This window comes from Ranitomeya imitator, chromosome 6, assembly GCF_032444005.1.
Source record: "Ranitomeya imitator isolate aRanImi1 chromosome 6, aRanImi1.pri, whole genome shotgun sequence".
Taxonomy (NCBI): domain Eukaryota; kingdom Metazoa; phylum Chordata; class Amphibia; order Anura; family Dendrobatidae; genus Ranitomeya; species Ranitomeya imitator.
The window spans coordinates 479,333,115-479,354,372 of NC_091287.1; the positions used below are offsets into that span (position 1 = coordinate 479,333,115).

Genomic DNA, 21,258 nt, shown 5'->3' on the forward strand with positions numbered 1-21,258 from the left:
TAAGCTCAGGTAATACCGCCAAATGGTGCACAGATTTACGCTCACGCAAGCGTCGACCGATCTGAATGGCCAAAGACATAGACTCATTCAAACCAGCAGGCATGGGAAATCCCACCATGACATCTTTAAGGGCTTCAGAGAGACCCTTTCTGAACATAGCTGCCAGCGCAGATTCATTCCATTGAGTGAGCATGGACCACTTTCTAAATTTCTGACAATATACCTCTATCTCATCCTGACCCTGACAAAGGGCCAGCAAATTTTTTTCTGCCTGATCCACTGAATTAGGTTCGTCGTACAGCAATCCAAGCGCCAGGAAAAACGCATCGATATTACCCAATGCAGGATCTCCTGACGCAAGAGAAAACGCCCAGTCCTGAGGATCGCCACGCAAAAAAGAAATAACGATCCTAACTTGTTGAACTGGGTCACCAGAGGAGCGAGGTTTCAAAGCCAAAAATAGTTTACAATTATTTTTGAAACTCAGAAATTTAGTTCTATCTCCAAAAAACAAATCTGGAATAGGAATTCTCGGTTCTAACATAGAATTCTGAACCACAAAGTCTTGAATATCTTGTACTCTTGCCGTGAGCTGATCCACACATGAAGACAGACCTTTAATGTCCATTGCAACACCTGTGTCCTGAACCACCCAAATGTCTAGGGGAAAAAAAAGGCAAAACACAGTGCAGAGAAAAAAAAATGGTCTCAGAACTTCTTTTTTCCCTCTATTGAGAATCATTAGTACTTTAGGCCTCCTGTACTGTTATGAGTTATGATTAGGCAATTCAGTACCACAATGGACATAGCGGTCAGAGCACATACAGTGATCTGACAAGAACCCAAAAATATAGAACGAGCTCTGAGACGTGGGAACTCTGTTGACCGCAATCCCTGATCCTCTCCAACAACACTAGAGGCAGCCGTGGATTGCGCCTAACGCTCCCTATGCAACTCGGCACAGCCTGAGAAACTAGCTAGCCTGAAGATAGAAAATAAGCCTACCTTGCCTCAGAGAAATACCCCAAAGGAAAAGGCAGACCCCTCACATATAATGACTGTGAGTTAAGATGAAAAGACAAACGTAGAGATGAAATAGATTTAGCAAAGTGAGGCCTGACTTTCTGAACAGAGCGAGGATAGGAAAGGTAACTTTGCGGTCAACACAAAACCCTAAAAAACCACACAAAGGGGGCAAAAAGACCCTCCGTACCGAACTAACGGCACGGAGGTACACCCTCTGCGTCCCAGAGCTTCCAGCAAAACAAATAGATAAGCTGGACAGAAAAAACAGCAAACAAAATAGCAAAGGAAAACTTAGCTATGCAGAGCAGCAGGCCACAGGAACAATCCAGTAGAAAACAAGTCCAATACTGGAACATTGAAAGGAGGCCAGGATCAAAGCACTAGGTGGAGTTAAGTAGAGCAGCACCTAACGACCTCACCACATCACCTGAGGAAGGAAACTCAGAAGCCGCAGTACCACTTTCCTCCACCAACGGAAGCTCACAGAGAGAATCAGCAGAAGTACCACTTGTGACCACAGGAGGGAGCTCTGCCACAGAATTCACAACACGCCGCTATCTCTGCCGACAAGGGGGAGAGCACATGGGGTACACAGGTCAAAGAAGAGATGACATGAGAGAAGAAGACAGCAGATGGGGGAGTTTAATGTGACCGCCGCTATCTGTCTGCAGACAAGGGGGAGAGCACATGGGGTACACAGGTCAAAGAGATGACGTAAGAGGAGTAGACAGCAGATGGGGGAGAGAGAAAGCGAACAGGGGTGAGAGAGACAGAGCACAGGGGGGAGACAGCTCAAACGGGACAGCACATGAGGAGAACACAGCACTGGAAGGCGAGAGACAGCAGACAAGGGGGATAGCACATGGGGTAGACAGGTGAAAGAAGAGAGTACAGATGGGAGAAGTCAGCACATGGGGAAAGAGAGAGTGTGGATCGGTGGGTGAGCACATGGAGGGGAGAGATTCTCAACGCTGCAAAGCCTGCCCCCCATCGTGACATTACCGCCCTTCCGATGCGATAGCACCGGGCCTCCATCTAGTAAAGAAATAAACGACAAAGCTTCTCCTATACTGCAGTATTAAACACGGACAGCACACTGATGTCATCCGTGGGCTGTACATGTTTTTCACGGACCCACATACTTGTATTGGCCTTTTTATCTGTGTTACTGTAAAAAATTGGACTTGTCTCCATGAAAGAACATGGACATGTGAATAGCAACATAGATTATAATGGGTACGTGTTCTATCTGTTCAGACAGAACACGTTCGTGCAACATGGGCGTCTGAATGAGTCCTAACTGCTGTAAATTTTAGATGATATAAGACTACCCAAGTGCTTTTGGCACTAAAGAGAACCTTTCACCAAATTTTTCATGTTGAACTGGACAAACGATGTAATAGTAGCTATGGGTTGCTATCTGATAACACCTGTTTGCTATATGTATCCATGTCTGAATAACCAGTGGTTATGATGCAATTTGCAACCTCTTCTGGACTTTAATTGAACGTTGCAATATTTTATTGACATCTATTATGAGAAGTTATTATTCTTTTATTATTTTAGAAAAACCTTTGACATGTCACAGATGTATCAGACACAGGGGTGTGGGTGAGGAGCAATATTTTTTGATATGGCAGATGCCCCACATTCTATTTGTTTGTTCCATCTTCTGATTTGGATGACAGCAACGCTCAGATGAACCCTTCTGTTCTTTAGTTTCTTTGATGGGGGTCAAAACATACCAGGACCCTCACAAACAAAACTTCTGACATGTTTCTATGACATGTCATTTTTTTAAATGACAGTTAAATGTTAATGACATTCTACTGTACAGCATGTATCAGATTTATATATACCTGTGATCCATGTTCCTTCTATGGGTTGAAGATCGATTTTTGGCATTAAATCAGTTTATTAGATATTTGTAACTAGATAAAATATATGAAGGGAAAGGTAGCACCAGTACAGTTGTGCCGTGTTTGAGTCTACCCCATGATTCAGTCTTGATACACGGCTCTATGTAGGAATCAAGGATCGCATTTTAGCCTAACCCAAATGGATTAACTTTACCATCAATGGACTATTCAATAATTAAAGGGAACCTGTCACCCCGTTTTTTCAGATTGAGATAAAAATACTGTTAAATAGGGGCTGCGCTGTGCGTTACAATAGTGTATGTAGTGTACCCTGATTCCCCACCTATGCTGCGAAATACATTACCAAAGTCGCAGTTTTCGCCTGTCAATCAGGCTGGTCAGGTCAGGTGGGCGTGGTGACATCGCTCTTTTCTTCCCCAGCTTTCCGTTGGTGGCGGAGTGGTGTGCGCATGTCGCAGTGACGAATCCACTGCGCGCACGTGAAGAAGCAGCGCGCGATCTGCGCTATTACCCCCTGTCATCGGTGGGGGCGGCCATCGTTTCGGCTTTGGGAAAATGGCCGCCACGATCTCTAATGCGCACGCGCGGCATCCCGCGGCCATTTTCCTGAAGCCCCGTGCAGCAGAGCACTCCATCTGCGCACGCGCGGCCCCAGGAAGATGGCCGCCCCCACCGATGACAGGGGGTAATAGCGCAGATCGCGCGCTGCTTCTTCACGTGCGCGCAGTGGATTCGTCACTGCGACATGCGCACACCACTGCGCCACCAACGGAAAGCTGGGGAAGAAAAGAGCGATGTCACCACGCCCACCTGACCTGACCAGCCTGATTGACAGGCGAAAACGGCGACTTTGGTAATGTATTTCGCAGCATAGGTGGGGAATCAGGGTACACTACATACACTATTGTAACGCACAGCGCAGGCCCTATTTAACAGTATTTTTATCTCAATCTGAAAAAACGGGGTGACAGGTTCCCTTTAAGGTCCATAAAGTATAAAGAAAAATCACAACAATAGCCGCCATCAACAATTTCATGAGGCTTCCAATCCTTCGTCTCAATATTGGTTCAAGCGTATGATCAGACGCATCTGATTCTAGACAATGTAACTACGATATAGAGAACAGAATCTTACCATATATTTTCTGAATTCCCTGTAAATCGTCAGTAGGTAGCTTGAAGTTGTCGGTTTCCATGTACTGGTAAAAAGGAGCCATGATTGCAGTGGGGTCATTGGAGTGCTCCAATCCTAATGCGTGACCCAATTCATGGACTGCGACCAGAAATAGGTCATTTCCTGTAGAACAGAATAGATCAGAACATTTATGTCGCAGATTATAATCAATATTGTAATTACACTCTCATAACCAATTCAGATAATACGTAACTAGCTAAGGAAACAGTAGGAAAGAAATCAGTTCTCCAGTAATTGTAAAGCAGGCAAACAGGTATTAACGGCAGCTCCGTTGTATCGTCACTAATTGTTTACATTATTAGGAATCGGACTGACAAAAAGAACAACCCGATCTGCCTGCAACATTGAGGTTGGACGCATGACACAATGCAATTGACTGCGTCAGAAATCTTGCATTGGCCACGTAAGTTAGGAACCGGGCTGAAAAAGATACCGTTGATCTCTGACTGTTTAGTAATATATATATATATATATATATATATATATATATATATATATATATATATATATATATACAGTTAGGTCCATATATATTTGGACAGAGACAACATTTTTCTAATTTTGGTTATAGACATCACCACAATGAATTTTAAACAAAACAATTCAGATGCAGTTGAAGTTCAGACTTTCAGCTTTCATTTGAGGGTATCCACATTAAAATTGAATGAAGGGTTTAGGAGTTTCAGCTCCTTAACATGTGCCACCCTGTTTTTAAAGGGACCAAAAGTAATTGGACAGATTCAATAATTTTAAATAAAATGTTCATTTCTAGTACTTGGTTGAAAACCCTTTGTTGGCAATGACTGCCTGAAATCTTGAACACAAGGACATCACCAGACGCTGTGTTTCCTCATTTTTGACGCTCTGCCAGGCCTTCACTGCGGTGGTTTTCAGTTGCTGTTTGTTTGTGGGCCTTTCTGTCTGAAGTTTAGTCTTTAACAAGTGAAATGCATGCTCAATTGGGTGGAGATCAGGTGACTGACTTGGCCAATCAAGAATATTGCACTTCTTTGCTTTAATAAACTCCTGGGTTGCTTTGGCTTTATGTTTTGGGTCATTGTCCATCTGTAGTATGAAACGACGACCAATCAGTTTGGCTGCATTTGGCTGGATCTGAGCACACAGTATGTCTCTGAATACCTCAGAATTCATTCGGCTGCTTCTGTCCTGTGTCACATCATCGATAATCACTAGTGACCAGTGCCACCGGCAGCCATGCATGCCCAAGCCATCACACTGCCTCCACCGTGTTTTACAGTTGATGTGGTATGCTTTGGATCATGAGCTGTACCACGCCTTCACCATACTTTTCTCTTTCCATCATTCTGGTAGAGGTTGATCTTGGTTTCATCTGTCCAAAGAATGTTCTTCCAGAACTGTGCTGGCTTTTTTAGATGTTTTTTAGCAAAGTCCAGTCTAGCCTTTTTATTCTTGATGCTTATGAGTGGCTTGCACCGTTCAGTGAACCCTCTGTATTTACTTTCATGCAGTCTTCTCTTTATGGTAGATTTGGATATTGATAAGCCGACCCCCTGGAGAGTGTTGTTCACTTGGTTGGCTGTTGTGAAGGGATTTCTCTTCACCATGGAGATTATTCTGCGATCATCCACCACTGTTGCCTTCCGTGGGCGCCCAGGTCTTTTTGCATTGATGAGTTCCCCAGTGCTTTCTTTCTCAGTATGTATCAAACTGTAGATTTTGCCATTCCTAATATTGTAGCAAATTCTCGGATGGGTTTTTTCTGTTTTCGCAGCTTAAGGATGGCTTGTTTCACCTGCATAGAGAGCTCCTTTGACCTCATGTTTACTTCACAGCAAAACCTTCCAAATGCAAGCACCACACCTCAAATCAACTCCAAACCTTTTATCTGCTTAATTGAGAATGAAATAACGAAGGGATTGCCCACACGTGTCCATGAAATAGCCTTGGAGTCAATTGTCCAATTACTTTTGGTCCCTTTAAAAACAGGATGGCACGTGTTAAGGAGCTGATACTCCTAAACCCTTCATCCAATTTTAATGTGGATACCCTCAAATGAAAGCTGAACGTCTGAACTTCAACTGCATCTGAATTGTTTTGTTTAAAATTCATTGTGGTAATGTCTATAACCAAAATTAGAAAAATGTTGTCTCTGTCCAAATATATATGGACCTAACTGTATATACAGTCATGGCCAGAAGTTTTGAGAATGACACCAAAATTATATTTTCACATGATCTGCTTCCCTCTGGTTTTTATTAGTGTTTGTCTGATGTTTATATCACATACAGAAATATAACTGCAATCATATTATGAGTACCAATAGGTTATATTGACAGTTAGAATGAGTTAATGCAGCAAGTCAATATTTGCAGTGTTGACACTTCTTCTTCAAGACCTCTGCAATTCTCCCTGGCATGCTCTCAATCCACTTCTGGACCAAATCCTGACTGATAGCAGTCCATTCTTGCATGTTCAATGCTTGCATTTTGCCAGAATTTGTTGGTTTTTGTTTGTCCACCCGTCTCTTGATGATTGACCACAAGTTCTCAATGGGATTAAGATCTGGGGAGTTTCCAGGCCATGGACCCAAAATCTCTATGTTTTGTTCCATGAGCCATTTAGTTATCACCTTTGCTTTATGGCAATGTGCTCCATCATGCTGGAAAAGGCATTGTTGGGCGCCAAACTGCTCTTGGATGGTTGGGAGAAGTTGCTCTTGGAGGACATTCTGGTACCATTCTTTATTCATGGCTGTGTTTTTAGGCAAGACTGTGAGTGAGCCAATTCCCTTGGCTGAGAAGCAACCCCTCACATGAATGGTTTCAGGATGCTTAACAGTTGGCGTGAGACAAGACTGGTGGTAGCGCTCACCTCTTCTTCTCCGAATAAGCTGTTTTCCAGATGTCCCAAACAATCGAAAAAGGGATTCATCAGAGAAAATGACTTTGCCCCAGTCCTCAGCAGTCCACTCCCTGTACCTTTTGCAGAATATCAGTCAGTCCCTGATGTTTTTTTCTGGAGAGAAGTGGCTTCTTTGCTGCCCTCCTTGAAACCAGGCCTTGCTCAAAGAGTCTCCGCCTCACAGCACGTGCAGAAGCACTCACACCAGTCTGCTGCCATCCCTGAGCAAGCTCGGCACTGCTGGTAGTCCGATCCCGCAGCTGAAACAGTTTTAAGATACAGTCCTGGCGCTTGCTGGTCTTTCTTGGGCGCCATGGAGCCTTTTTGACAACAATGGAAGCTCTCTCCTTGAAGTTCTTGATGATGTGATAGATTGTTGACTGAGGTGCAATCTTTGTAGCTGCGATACTCTTCCCTGTTAGACCATTTTTGTGCAGTGCAATGATGGCTGCACGTGTTTCTTTAGAGATAACCATGGTTAACTGAAGAGAAACAATGATACCAAGCACCAGCCTCCTTTTAGAGTGTCCAGTGATGTCATTCTTACTTAATCATGACTGATTGATCGCCAGCCCTGTCCTCATCAACACCCACACCTGTGTTAATGGATTAATCACTAAAACGATGTTAGCTGCTCCTTTTAAGGCAGGACTGCAATGATGTTGAAATGTGTTTTGGGGGTTAAAGTTCATTTTCTGGGCAAATATTGACTTTGCATGTACAGTAATTGCTGTTAAGCTGATCACTCTGACATTCAGGAGTATATGCAAATTGCCATTAGAAAAAATGAAGCAGTAGACTTTGGAAAAATTAATATTTGTCTCATTCTCAAAACTTTTGGCCATGACTGTATATATATATATATATATATATATATATATATATATATATACAGGGTGGGCCATTTATATGGATACACCTAAATAAAATGGGAGTGGTTGGTGATATCAACTTCCTGTTTGGCACATTAGTGTATGGGAGGGGGGAGGGGGGAAACTTTTCAAGATGGGTGGTGACCATGGCAGCCATTTTGAAGTCGGCCATTTTGGATCCAACTTTATTTTTTCAATGGGAAGAGGGTCATGACCAATCCACTTTCCAGGAAATTGTTCAGTTATGCACTGAAGATGACACGTTCCCTGAGTTTTTCCAGCAAGATGGTGCTCTACCACATTATGGGTGCCGGGTCCGAGCATTCCAACATGAACAGTTTCCTGGAAAGTAGATCAGTCATCGTGGGCCAGTTGAATGGCCATCAAGGTCTCCCGATCTGACCCCCTTAGACTTTTATCTTTGGGGTCATCTGGAGGCAATTGTATATGCTGTAAAGATATGAGATGTGCAGAATCTGAAACAACCAATACTGGAAGCCTGTGCTAGCATTTCTTCTGCGGTGTTGCTATCAGTGTGTCAAGAGTGGGAGAAGAGGATTGCATTGACAATCCAACACAATGGGCAGCACATTGAACACATTTTATAAGTGGTCATAAACTTGTAAATAACTCAAGGCTAAAGTTATGATAAAACCAAGCACACCATTGTTTTTCTTGTGAAATTCTCAATAAGTGTGATGTTTCACATGACCCTCTTCCCATTGAAAATAATGAAGTTGGATCCAAAATGACCGACTTCAAAATGGCTGCCATGGCTTTACATCACTCTTCTGGATTTGCAATATAACAAATCTTGTTTGTAATCAATGGCCCACCTTTGTGGGAGTACTTTGTAGTATGGCAACCCAATGAAAATGTTGACTATGAAAGGAAATGAAAGTTTTTCTGATAACTTTGTTGGGGAATACTAATTTATGCTTAGCACTGTATACACACACATGTACAGTACAGACCAAAAGTTTGGACACATCTTCTCATTTAAAGATTTTTCTGTATTTTCATGACTATGAAAAATGTACATTCACACTGAATGCATCAAAACTATGAAATAACACATGTGGAATTATATACTTAACAAAAAAGTGTGAAACAACTGAAATTATGTCTTATATTCCAGGTTCTTCAAAGTAGCCACCTTTTGCTTTGATGACTGCTTTGCACACTCTTGGCATTCTCTTGATGAGCTTCAAGAGGTAGTCACCAGGAATGGTCTTCCAACAATCTTGAAGGAGTTCCCAGAGATGCTTAGCACTTGTTGGCCCTTTTGCCCTCACTCAGCAGTCCAGCTAACCCCAAACCATCTCGATTGGGTTCAGGTCTGGTGACTGTGGAGGCCAGGTCATCTGGCGTAGCACCCCATGACTCTCATTCTTGGTCAAATAGCCCTTACACAGCCTGGAGGTGTGTTTGGGGTCATTGCCTGTTGAAAAATAAATGATGGTCCAACTAAACGCAAACTGGATGGAATAGCATGCCGCTGCAAGATGCTGTGGTGGCCATGCTGGTTCAGTATGTCTTCAATTTTGAATAAATCCCCAACAGCGTCACCAGCAAAGCACCCCCACACCATCACACCTCCTCCTCCATGCTTCACGGTGGGAACCAGGCATGTACAGTCCATCCGTTCACCTTTTCTGCGTCGCAGAAAGACACGGTGGTTGGAACCAACGATCTCAAATTTGGACTCATCAGACCAAAGCACAGATTTCCACTGGTCTAATGTCCATTCCTTGTGTTCTTTAGCCCAAACAAGTCTCTTCTGCTTGTTGCCTGTCCTTAGCAGTGGTTTCCTAGCAGCTATTTTACCATGAAGGCCTGCTGCACAAAGTCTCCTCTTAACAGTTGTTGTAGAGATGTGTCTGCTGCTAGAACTCTGTGTGGCATTGACCTGGTCTCTAATCTGAGCTGCTGTTAACCTGCGATTTCTGAAGCTGGTGACTCGGATAAACTTATCCTCAGAAGCAGAGGTGACTCTTGCTCTTCCTTTCCTGGGGCGGTCCTCATGTGAGCCAGTTTCTTTTGTAGCGCTTCATGGTTTTTGCCACTGCACTTGGGGACACTTTCAAAGTTTTCCCAATTTTTCGGACTGACTGACCTTCATTTCTTAATAATGATAGCCACTCGTTTTTCTTTACTTAGCTGCTTTTTTCTTGCCATAATACAAATTCTAACAGTCTATTCAGTAGGACTATCAGCTGTGTATCCACCAGACTTCTGCACAACACAACTGATGGTCCCAACCTCATTTATAAGGCAAGAAATCCCACTTATTAAACCTGACAGGGCACACCTGTGAAGTAAAAACCATGCTGGTGACTACCTCTTGAAGCTCATCAAGAGAATGCCAAGAGTGTGCAACAGGAAAGAAATATATCTTGGTACCGTATTAGCCAGTAGATAGAAAAATATTTAGAATTGAGAGTCCTCAGTGGTTGATACCGTTTAATGGCTAACTGAAAAGATGGTAACAAATTGCAAGCTTTCGAGACTACATACGTCTCTTCATTAGGCAAAGACTAAAACAAATTCTGAAGAATCACATATTTATGCACAAAATATGTTTATGCACAAAACATTTGTGCATAAATATGTGATTCTTCAGAATTTCTTTTAGTCTTTGCCTGATGAAGAAACCTGTGTAGCAGGGCCGGCGTCAGCACCCGGCGTACCCGGGCAAGTGCCGGGGCCCTGGTGAGACAGGGGGGCCCATTCATGGCCAGCATTAGGGGTAGGCTGCCCGCATGCGGCCCCTGAGGCAGGCATCCGCGGCCCGAGGTGCATGCTAGAAGAGAGGAGGCAGAGGCAGCACGGAGCTCTGGGACTTTTGCAGCTGCTGGAGAGCCGCCCACAATCCGTCGCCATGGATACGCAGAGCAGAGTGACTTCCGACCGTCCAGTGCCCGGAGAATGAGCCGAGCGTCGCCAAACAGGAAGTGTGCAGCACCTGCCACCTGGAACAAAGGATTGCGGGGGGATGCAGAGCCTGGCTGGGAGGACAAGGTATGGGCTCTTATATACTGGTTGGGCTGTGTTATATACTACGTGGGCTGCTATATACTACATGGGCTGCGCTGCTATATACTACGTGGGCTGCTATATACTACATGGGCTGCTATATACTACGTGGGCTGGGCTGCTATATACTACGTGGGCTGCTATATACTACGTGGGCTGCTATATACTACGTGGGCTGCTGTTGTGAATTCTGTGGCAGAGCTCCCTCCTGTGGTCACAAGTGGTACTTCGGCTGATTCTCTCTGTGAGCTTCCGTTGGTGGAGGAAAGTGGTACTGCGGCTTCTGAGTTTCCTCCCTCAGGTGATGTGGTGAGGTCGTTAGGTGCTGCTCTACTTAACTCCACCTAGTGCTTTGATCCTGGCTTCCTGTCAATGTTCTAGTGTTGGACTTGTTTCCTCCTGGATCGTTCCTGTGGCCTGCTGCTCTGCATAGCTAAGTTTTCCTTTGCTATTTTGTTTGCTGTTTTTTCTGTCCAGCTTATCTATTTGTTTTGCTGGAAGCTCTGGGACGCAGAGGGTGTACCTCCGTGCCGTTAGTTCGGTACGGAGGTTCTTTTTGCCCCCTTTGCGTGTTTTTTTTTTAGGGTTTTGTGTTGACCGCAAAGTTACCTTTCCTATCCTCGCTCTGTTCAGAAAGTCGGGCCTCACTTTGCTAAATCTATTTCATCTCTACGTTTGTCTTTTCATCTTAACTCACAGTCATTATATGTGGGGGGCTGCCTTTTCCTTTGGGGTATTTCTCTGAGGCAAGGTAGGCTTATTTTCTATCTTCAGGCTAGCTAGTTTCTCAGGCTGTGCCGAGTTGCATAGGGAGCGTTAGGCGCATTCCACGGCTGCCTCTAGTGTTGATGGTGAGGATCAGGGATTGTGGTCAACAGAGTTCCCACGTCTCAGAGCTCGTTCTATGTTTTTGGGTTATTGTCAGATCACTGTATGTGCTCTGACCTCTATGTCCATTGTGGTACTGAATTGCCTAATCATAACAGGCTGCTATATGCTACGTGGGCTGCTATATGCTACGTGGGCTGCGCTGCTATATACTACGTGGGCTGCTATATACTACGTGGGCAGTGTTATATACTACGTGGGCAGTGTTATATACTACGTGGGCAGTGTTATATACTACGTGGGCTGCTATATACTATGTGGGCAGTGCTGTATACTACTATGTGGGCAGTGCTGTATACTACTGTGTGGCTGTGCTATATACTACTATGTGGGCAGTGCTGTATTCTACTATGTGGGCAGTGCTGTATACTACTGTGTGGGCTGTGCTATATACTACTGTGTGGGCTGTGCTATATACTACTGTGTGGGCTGTGCTGTATACTACTGTGTGGGCAGTGCTGTATACTACTATGTGGACTGTGCTGTATACTACATGGCTGTTCTATAAACTATGTGGGCCGTGTTATATACTATGTGGCTGTGCTACACACCATGTGGCTGTGTTATATGCTACGTGGGCTGTTATATACTACATGGCTGTGTTATATGCTACGTGGCTGTGCTATATACTACGTGGGCTGTGTTATATACTACATGGCTGTGTTTATATGCGATCATGAATTGTGGTATGTGTTAAAGGGGGGCCAACTGAGACTCTTTCGCCCGGGGCCCTCAAAAACCTGGAGCCGGCCCTGCTGTGTAGTCTCGAAAACTTGCAATTTGTTACCATCTTTTCAGTTAGCTATTAAAAGGTATCAACCACTGAGGACTCTCAATTCAAAAGAGTGTGCAAAGCAGTTATCAAAGCAAAAGGTGGCTACTTTGAAGAACCTAGAATATAAGACATAATTTCAGTTGTTTCACACTTTTTTGTTAAGTATATAATTCCACATGTGTTAATTCATAGTTTTGATGCCTTCAGTGTGAATATACAATTTTTATAGTCATGAAAATACAGGAAAATCTTTAAATGAGATGTGTCCAAACTTTTGGTCTGTACTGTGTGTATATATATATATATATATATATATATATATATATATATATATATATATATGTCATAGATGTGTCAGAGGCTGCAGACCGTTGCACTTAATCAGTCTGCAGAAGGTCTCAGCAGCTTGCTCTGCAGACTTCTGCCTGGTCCTTCCCAGGCTCTGACACCTGGATCTGGGTGTTTATAATGCCCAACTTGCTGTTGGGAGTTGTGGGTGATATTTCCATTTGCATTTCCCTCATGAGGCTTGGAGCTGTAGCAGTTGGCTATCATCCTCTTTGGAGTTTGGAGGACGTTGGTGTTTCTCTCTGAGTCTACTCAAGCTAAGTGTTCCCCTTGTTTCATTTGTCTATCCCAGTTGTCTTTAGAGGTAGTGGGGATTAACTAGTGCACATCCTGTCCTTCCCAATGAAGGGCTTATCATCAGGGTCAGGCAGGGATTAGGTATCCTGCTCCGGGATAGGTGCGGAACCTATATAGGGACGATAGGGCAGACAGGGTGACATAAGATCTGTCTAGGGGTCCCAACTCCCCCCCTTCCCAAGTGTTTGGTTCCCTTTTCCTTATCCCTTCGTGTTGCACTTAGCCTTTCCTTCACGTTGCATGACAATATATATGTATGTATACAAATTTATGTATACAAAAAAAATTAAATTACTGAAATCTAATGTAGAATAATACTTCCATGTGTTGAATTTATAATACAGCCATTCAATGCCCCCAAACACTTTAGAGTACAAAGCTTACAGACTCTCATACTCTGTTACTGCCATACTGTCCTTAGTAATACTGGCAATGTAAATGCCAGATAATACCACAATATAGTGTCCTGCAACAATAGACAAAATCCAAAATACTATGGTATCTGAAAGAGACCACATACAATTGCTGCACACTTACCCAATAATACTGAACTTTAATTCCCAAATGTACATGGATGGCTTTTCGTTACTGCAATAGGCAATTTCATGATTGCTGTCCTTGGGATTTTCAGGTAAACAGATCATTGGTTATAGGATATGTTTAGTACATAGTTACTTGTGCTGATAGGTTGCATCAGTGGTATCACATCTACAGTACAAGTGGCCAATCACTGGACTGCATGAGCCACTCAGCCCAGTGATTGCCTGCAGTGGTGACTTGTGCTATAGTTGGGATGTCACTACTGCAGAACGAGGCCAGAGAAGAATGTAACTTTGCTTTTAGACATATCACTAGGACCAATGATCCATTTCCCTTAAAATCCCAAGGATGGCAATCATGGGAAAGATCCTGTTTCCTCTAGATGTTATTGTATATATGTGGGATTCCTTTAGGAAGGAAGTCCTCACCCAGACCTTTGTAGCTGAGAGGTTAGATAAACCTATTATTAGCTATCTGAAGTCAGGCATGTTGTGTTCTTCTCATCTGCAAGGATTTAGCGTAGGGCTAGGTAAGGAATATCACGTCAGTGGAAAACCAGAGCTCACAAGAGATGTACAGCGCTTGTCTCATTGCAATGTCTGAAAACGCTAACAAGTCCCAGAAACCGACAACAGAAGCCATAGGAATTCATACATAATAAACATACACTACCGACACTATGGGATTGTCATGACCCTAAAAGGCAGAGCTTCCAACCGGGACCACGGAATCGTGTCTACTAGACGGTATAACAAAACATTCATTATCATCTCACGGTACAGACTAAACCATGTAAAGAATACACAAATATAATACCGCAGATATGGACAAAAAGCCTCTGCGCTGGTCATATAATTCACAAATATGAATGTATAAGAAGTTCTTCTACTGGAAGTATAACAATCCAACATCAAAACATCAATGAAGCCATCCAGTAGCATTTTTTTTACTGGAAATTTCGAGCACATCTTGATACAACACCTAAAAACTTTCATAAATGTCGCCCTCAATTTCTCATCCAGATCTCCTCTCTACCAAAAAATCCAATGTCTCACATGAAGATAAAGGAATGTATACATCATTTTCAAGTTGTTTTTTTCCCATGGTCCCAAAAGAGAAAATTATTCTCAGGATCAACTATACAGTTGATCCTGAGAAGAATAGTCTCAATAGTCGGACCCCCGATGCTCATAAAGATATTCCTTATAGTATGGATAGGGGATAACTTCCAAACTGGGTACAAACTTGCTGCATGTCATGTAACCTGACTCCATTATAGATGGGATGGACTTGGGTTTTGTTCGTAGGTGGTCGTAGTGTTAGTTTAGTGGTCACATATTACACTGGAAATGGAGGGGGAATTTTATTAACCATAAAACTATGGTAGATAAATATCAGATGCAGTATACAGAAAAGTAGTTTACCACAAACGGTATGTCAAAGCTTTTTCATTTGGCCATTATGTGTCCTATATTCTGCATTCTCACCAGTTTTCCTCTCTGCAGGCTCTATCTTTAATTTTCAATCCATGGGGAGGTGGGGAGACGAGCTGCAGTGATTTCTCCCATAGACAGCACACAGAGGGGAATCCCTGCTCTTCATTCACTTTTTGGCTCACAGACACAAGCTGCAGCATGGTGGAAGACATTATACAGCAGAGCTGAGCTGTGATGATCTGAATCAAGCTCTGATGTGAGGTAAAACACTTGTTACAGAGCTCTACACCATGTTTTTCTGTCTGTTCTCATCTCTGCACCTTCAATTACCCTTCTGTTGTGAATTCTGCTTTTGGGTTCCCTCCAGTGGTTGTAGGTGGGAATGCAGTTGTCCCTGAGTTGCAGTCCTGGCCAGGTGTATCTGCTGATTGCAGTTCTGACTGGGATATTTAGGTGTGCAGGATTAATTAGTCCTTGCCAGTTATCCATGGTTCTGGGAGGTTTTGGATCTTTGTCTGGTTCCTCCTGCCTTGCTGCCAATTCAGCAAAGATAAGTGTCTGGTTTTTGTTTCTGTGGCACACATGCTGTGTGCTTAATAATTCTGTGCTATTCATTTGTTTTCTCTTGTGCAGCTTAGATTGTGTCAGTGTTTTCTCAGTTTTGTTGGATTCTCTGGAGTTGCAGATATACGCTCCACATCTTTAGTTAGATGGTGGAGTTTTTTGTATTTTCTGCTATGGATATTTTTGGAAGGGTTTTAATACTGACCGCTTAGTATTCTGTCCTATCCTTTCCTATTTTAGCTAGAGTGGCCTCTTTTGCTAAATCCTGTTTCCTGCCTGCGTGTCTTTTCCTCTACTACTCACAGTCAATATTTGTGGGGGGCTGCCTATCCTTTTGGGTTCTGCTCTGAGGCAAGGTAGATTTCCTATTTCCATCTATAGGGGTATTTAGTCCTCCGGCTGTGTCGAGGTGTCTAGGATTTGTTAGGCACACCCCACGGCTACTTCTAGTTGCGGTGTTAAGTTCACGATTTGCGGTCAGTACAGTTTCCACCAACTCAGAGAAAGTTCCATGCGGCTCCAAGGTCACCAGATCATAACACCCTTCTGTTTCTTAGCGGTACTATGCTACGTCACATTGCCTCCTGCCGTCCTTCTCCTCTGCACAAGACATGAGCTGTTTTTTTTTTTCAGAGCAGATGGCAAGTTCAGAAGGAGGCCATACAAACTCCTTGCAGATGTTGTCCTTGATGGGATTTGAACCCAGGAATCTCAATGCTCCAAAGCAATGGTGGTAAACACTGAGCCACCATGATTGATTCCCTGTCCCTTCAGCTTTGATTTAAAACACCTGACAAGAGAAAGCTGTTTTTCTATTGGAGAAGATGGATGGACCTATTTGGTCACATGCTCTTCCTCCACCAGCAGCCATTGTGTGGACATTTTGTGAGGATAGCTGCACTAACCAGAAAAAGTGGCAGACATCTTTACCTGAGAATCCATCATCAAGCTCGCTTTACCAGTCTAACAAGAAAGTCTGTAACTATTTTCTTATCTGTATTTTTTGAGCTCCTCACAGCTGACTTATGGCCACAGAATACATTAACATTGAGTATACAAGGAAATAGACATACTGTAAAAGCCAAACGGTGCACAATTGGTAATAAAACTCAATGGCAAAAATGATTTTTAGCCCCATATACTTCCAAAAGTACATGAATTTAAGTTAAAAAAAATAGTGTGGCCAACCCCTTTAAGCCATGCCACAACTTAGCAATATGCCATCACTTACTGAGATGAGCATATCCATTTACAGGCATTAATAGAACCCATGGTTGTAATTTGGGTATAGGGTTATGTACCACATCAGGACCATAATCCGTGAATCACAGAGAGCTGCTCAAATATCCTTATATTACATTGTAAAGCATTTTTTTTAAAATTGTCACAGGGGCGGACATATTATTGCAGCTGCATATGGGCTCAAGACGAAAAGGGGCCGATTATATCTCTATAGCAGATGGACTTGGGTATTATGGTGATCTATTGGATGGTAAAGGGCCCATGTATTGTTCTTGCACAGGGGCTTCTTCTGTCTGTGCCCACCACTATACTGTATGGATATGTATGGGTGGCAGCATCTATCCCCAGTGATGACAACTGATCCCAAACCCCGAGATCAGCTGTTCCTTATGTTACAATCTGTTCTTCCTAAGTTCCCTTACTGCCTATGTGCCATCAGCATGTAGCCGGGGAAGATAAGATGCCGTAAATTACCGCGTTCAACGGGTGATCATGTACATCATATCGCCTCTTTGTATTGTGTCACTTCTTGTATACCGTGTTCTCTTGTCCCTTTAAATCTTCTTTGACCATACGGCGGATTGTGAGAATGTCTCGTTCGCCGTCGGTAAGAAATTAACGTTGATGTACTCGGAGAAAATAAGCTGAATGCGAAATTGGTAGCTGAAGTAGAGATGGGCACTTATGCCCAGGTGAATGAACTGAAGTGCTCATAATCAAAAAAACTGTCCTGCCAACCTCGGGGTAATTACCAGTTTTCAGATGATTGGCAATCTAGTAATTAAACCGTACTTGCTATATTTCATCAACAACAAAAAATGTGTTCGTTGTTAGGGGAAAAAATGATTTGGAGCATTCATCCTACCGGGAGCAAACGTTGTCAGCACATCATAGGAGTGAAGCAATTTAAATGCATCAGACTGTAACCAGCCATGAAACGGTGACATTAAGAGGCAAAATACAGAGACAAAGCTCCCGAGAGCCGGACTGTACGGCCGTGTCTACACCGAGGGCCCGGGCATAGAATAATGTCACACGGAACATGGACACGACAATGGCCTCCAGGGCCAGATCCTCCCCCTTCTTCATCACCCCCCGATCTTGATAGGTCCTTACTATCCTATACTGGTGCGACACAAGGACATATATAGAGTCACGTGTGTCTTCCTAGTCACTGTTCTCATCACAGTATTTCTAGACTCATTGTTGATGACTTACAGACCTGTGGTGACGGGTCAAAACCCATACAGGACACAATGTGGGTCACACCGATGTTACACTGAAATGGTGACTTGGTACACAAATAATAGAGAGGTGTAAAGTGCAGGCAATTCATCCAATTGTCAGGAGCACTCCTTGCTGTGGAGTGAGGGTAAGGAAGTTCCGGCACCTATAGTACTAGCACAATGCTCAAGAAGAAAAAGAAACACTCAATGTGCAAGGGAAGTTACAGAACATTAGAAACGGGACAGTTACTGGGCATATTAGACTGAGTGTGTACCTAAATAAGTTTTAAAGTGGTTTTTCGGCTTAAAGGGAATCTGTCAGCAAGATTTCGACCCCCGACCACACACACTATTTATGTTCGCATAAGCTAAGGTCCAGCAATTCCTTTAAATGGCCAATCCGTTAGCTTAGAAGTCAGAGGTGAATTGGACTTGTCTTTGAAACAGCTTCATGCACATATAAATAGTTTGGGGAGTAAAATCCTGGTGACAGAATCCATTTATGATGTTAATGACCAATGTTATTAATAGATTGGTGGGGTTCTGACACTAGTGGACACTCGCACACCCCACTGATCAGCTGTGTAAAAAAAACCTGCTGCCCAATAGGCTGGATATTGGGGGTTAATAAGAATGACACTGGCTCTTTACTCTGAATGCATATGGTTAGAACATGAGGCTTAAGTGGCAGACTCTGCCATGTCCCATCTTCTGGGCGTCTTGAACCCTACACTCGTGGCTTATATAGTTAAATTTTACTTTTATTGTGAAAACAATCTCACAAGACTTTCAAGCATAAACCATTATTTCTGGCTCTGGCTTCATTTCCGGCACATTTGCTACTATCTATGAAAGGAAGCATTGAAGTAAACATCTTAGATTTGATGCCAAGTGTTCTTGCCTGTCGAAATTAGACAAAGAGTCATTTATGCATGCAAAAAATAGGTTTTCACTTGTCAGCTTTCAAGATCTGTCTGCAGCAAAATAGAAGCTGGCAAACATTTTTAGATCTTTATTGTAACTTGTTTATGTAGGTTTTTTATGGATTACATCAATTCAAGACCAATCACATGGGGAGCGGCAGTGTATCTAGAGACAAAGCAAGCTTCTGATCTTCTGAGCACTTTATTATGACATTAGGCTAAGCTACCGGAACAAGAGATACGTGTCCATTACCATAATACACTGGCAGCCTGATCACCGCTCATCGGTGGACAATATACACATACGATCATGTACAGTGGAGAAGCATAAATGGTCTTACTACCCTCATCCTCCACAAGCTATAGCTGCATTTGGAGAATATACCAGTCTAATATCTCCACCCGAGTGGCATCCACTCCTATTCCGGGGACTATTTCCTCTTTCCTCCAGCACTACAGGAGCTAGAACTTCCTTTCCATCACTTCTGAGCATTCATTGGTCCTCTCATTGACCAATGGCTCGTCTGTCTGAACTGAAATCCCTCCTCTTTGTCATGCTTCTATGCAGTTTGTCAGAGACCAGAGAAGAAGCACAAAGATAAAAGACCCGACCTCTCTTCCTGTAATCCCTCAGCCTCTGGAGATGGATTACACTTGACAACAGGCAGTGGACAGCAGGTTACTTAGAACAGAGAGAAGCCAACATGAAAAAATGATTTCTTTTCAAGAGAGATGACGTCATTTTTTTTAAAATTTAAGGGCTTATTCAAAATGAATATACTAATTACCTATCTATAGGATAATTCATCAATATGAAATCATTAGAGGTCCAACACCCAACACCGCCACCAATCAGCCGACATCTGCTCCGGCAGCAAACATATGTGAGAACATCGCATTCTTTAGTGGCGGCTGACAAGTTCTGCCATTTATCTCCCATTCACGTGAATGCAGAGCAAATATCGACTGATCTCATACCAGCTCCTCTACAGTCTCAGACATTCCTTCCTTTCAAATGATTTGTCGATTTCCCGTTTAGTGAACCATCTATCAAATGAGATCAAGTTGTCTAAAAAGTACAGTGATAACAGGGAAGTTATCCTCAGAAAATGTCGCATTGTTAAAATCAGACATATATGCAAACTAGATGAGAACCTAACAGATAAAATATGAGTATACATATAAATGCAAAAATGTCTGCAAAAGTGTAAAACTAAATATGACATACACATATACAGCTCTGCCAAAAATTAAGAGACCACTGCAAAATGTTCAGTTTGTCTGATTTTTCTCTTTATAGGTATATTTTTGAGTAAAATGTAAATTGTTCTTTTATTCTATAAACGTCTGACAACATGTCTCTGAATTTCCAAGCAATAAATTTTGTATTTTTTTTCTGAAAAGGAAAAATGGTCAAAGTTAAAAAAAACAGTGCTTTCAGCCCTCATATAATGCAAAGAAAACATTTTCATAATCATTTAGAAACAACAATACTAATGTTTTAACTCAGGAAGAGTCCAGAAATCAATATTATGTGGAATAACCATGATTATTAATCACAGCTTTCATGCGTCTTGGCATGCTTTCCCTTAGTCTTTCACACTGCTTCTGGAGCAAAAATGTAAGCAGTTCTTCTTCATTTGATGGCTTGTGACTATCCATCATCCTCTTGATTACATTCCAGAGGTTTTCAATGGGGTTCAGGTCTGGAGATTGGGCTACCCATGACAGGGTTTGATGTGGTGGTCTCTTAATTTTTGCCAGAGCTGTAACTGCCGGATATAGTATCTAAAACCAATCAGTAAAAATAAACAAAAACCAATAAAAAAAAGAAAGAAATGTGGGAAAGATATTGTGGAGGTAGAAAAAACTTTAATGAAAACACAAGTGGGTGCATAATGGTAATGTAGGGGACAGGTGCCCACACAATATAAAAAACAATAAAACAAACATAATAAAAAGTGACAAGTGCAGAGGGAAGCTGTAGGGTAAAGTTGCAAATGTAAAGACAATATCTATTAGATCAAAATAGCCAATGAAGTAAAGGCTGAAAGTGCTGATCACGCAATGAGTGTACTAGATGGTGGCCCGATTCTAACGCATCGGGTATTCTAGAATATGCATGTCC

The 21,258-nt window shown here is 42.7% G+C and overlaps 1 protein-coding gene across 1 annotated transcript in view; it reads right to left on the bottom strand.

The window, feature by feature from the left end:
* The window catches only part of MMP16 (matrix metallopeptidase 16), a 299,874-nt gene that overhangs the window by 67,119 nt on the left and 211,497 nt on the right, over positions 1-21,258 (bottom strand). Inside the window, exon 5 of the mRNA XM_069731578.1 lies at positions 4,041-4,202. Coding sequence (XP_069587679.1) covers positions 4,041-4,202 — 162 coding nt within the window. The remainder of the gene's footprint in view (positions 1-4,040; positions 4,203-21,258) is intronic.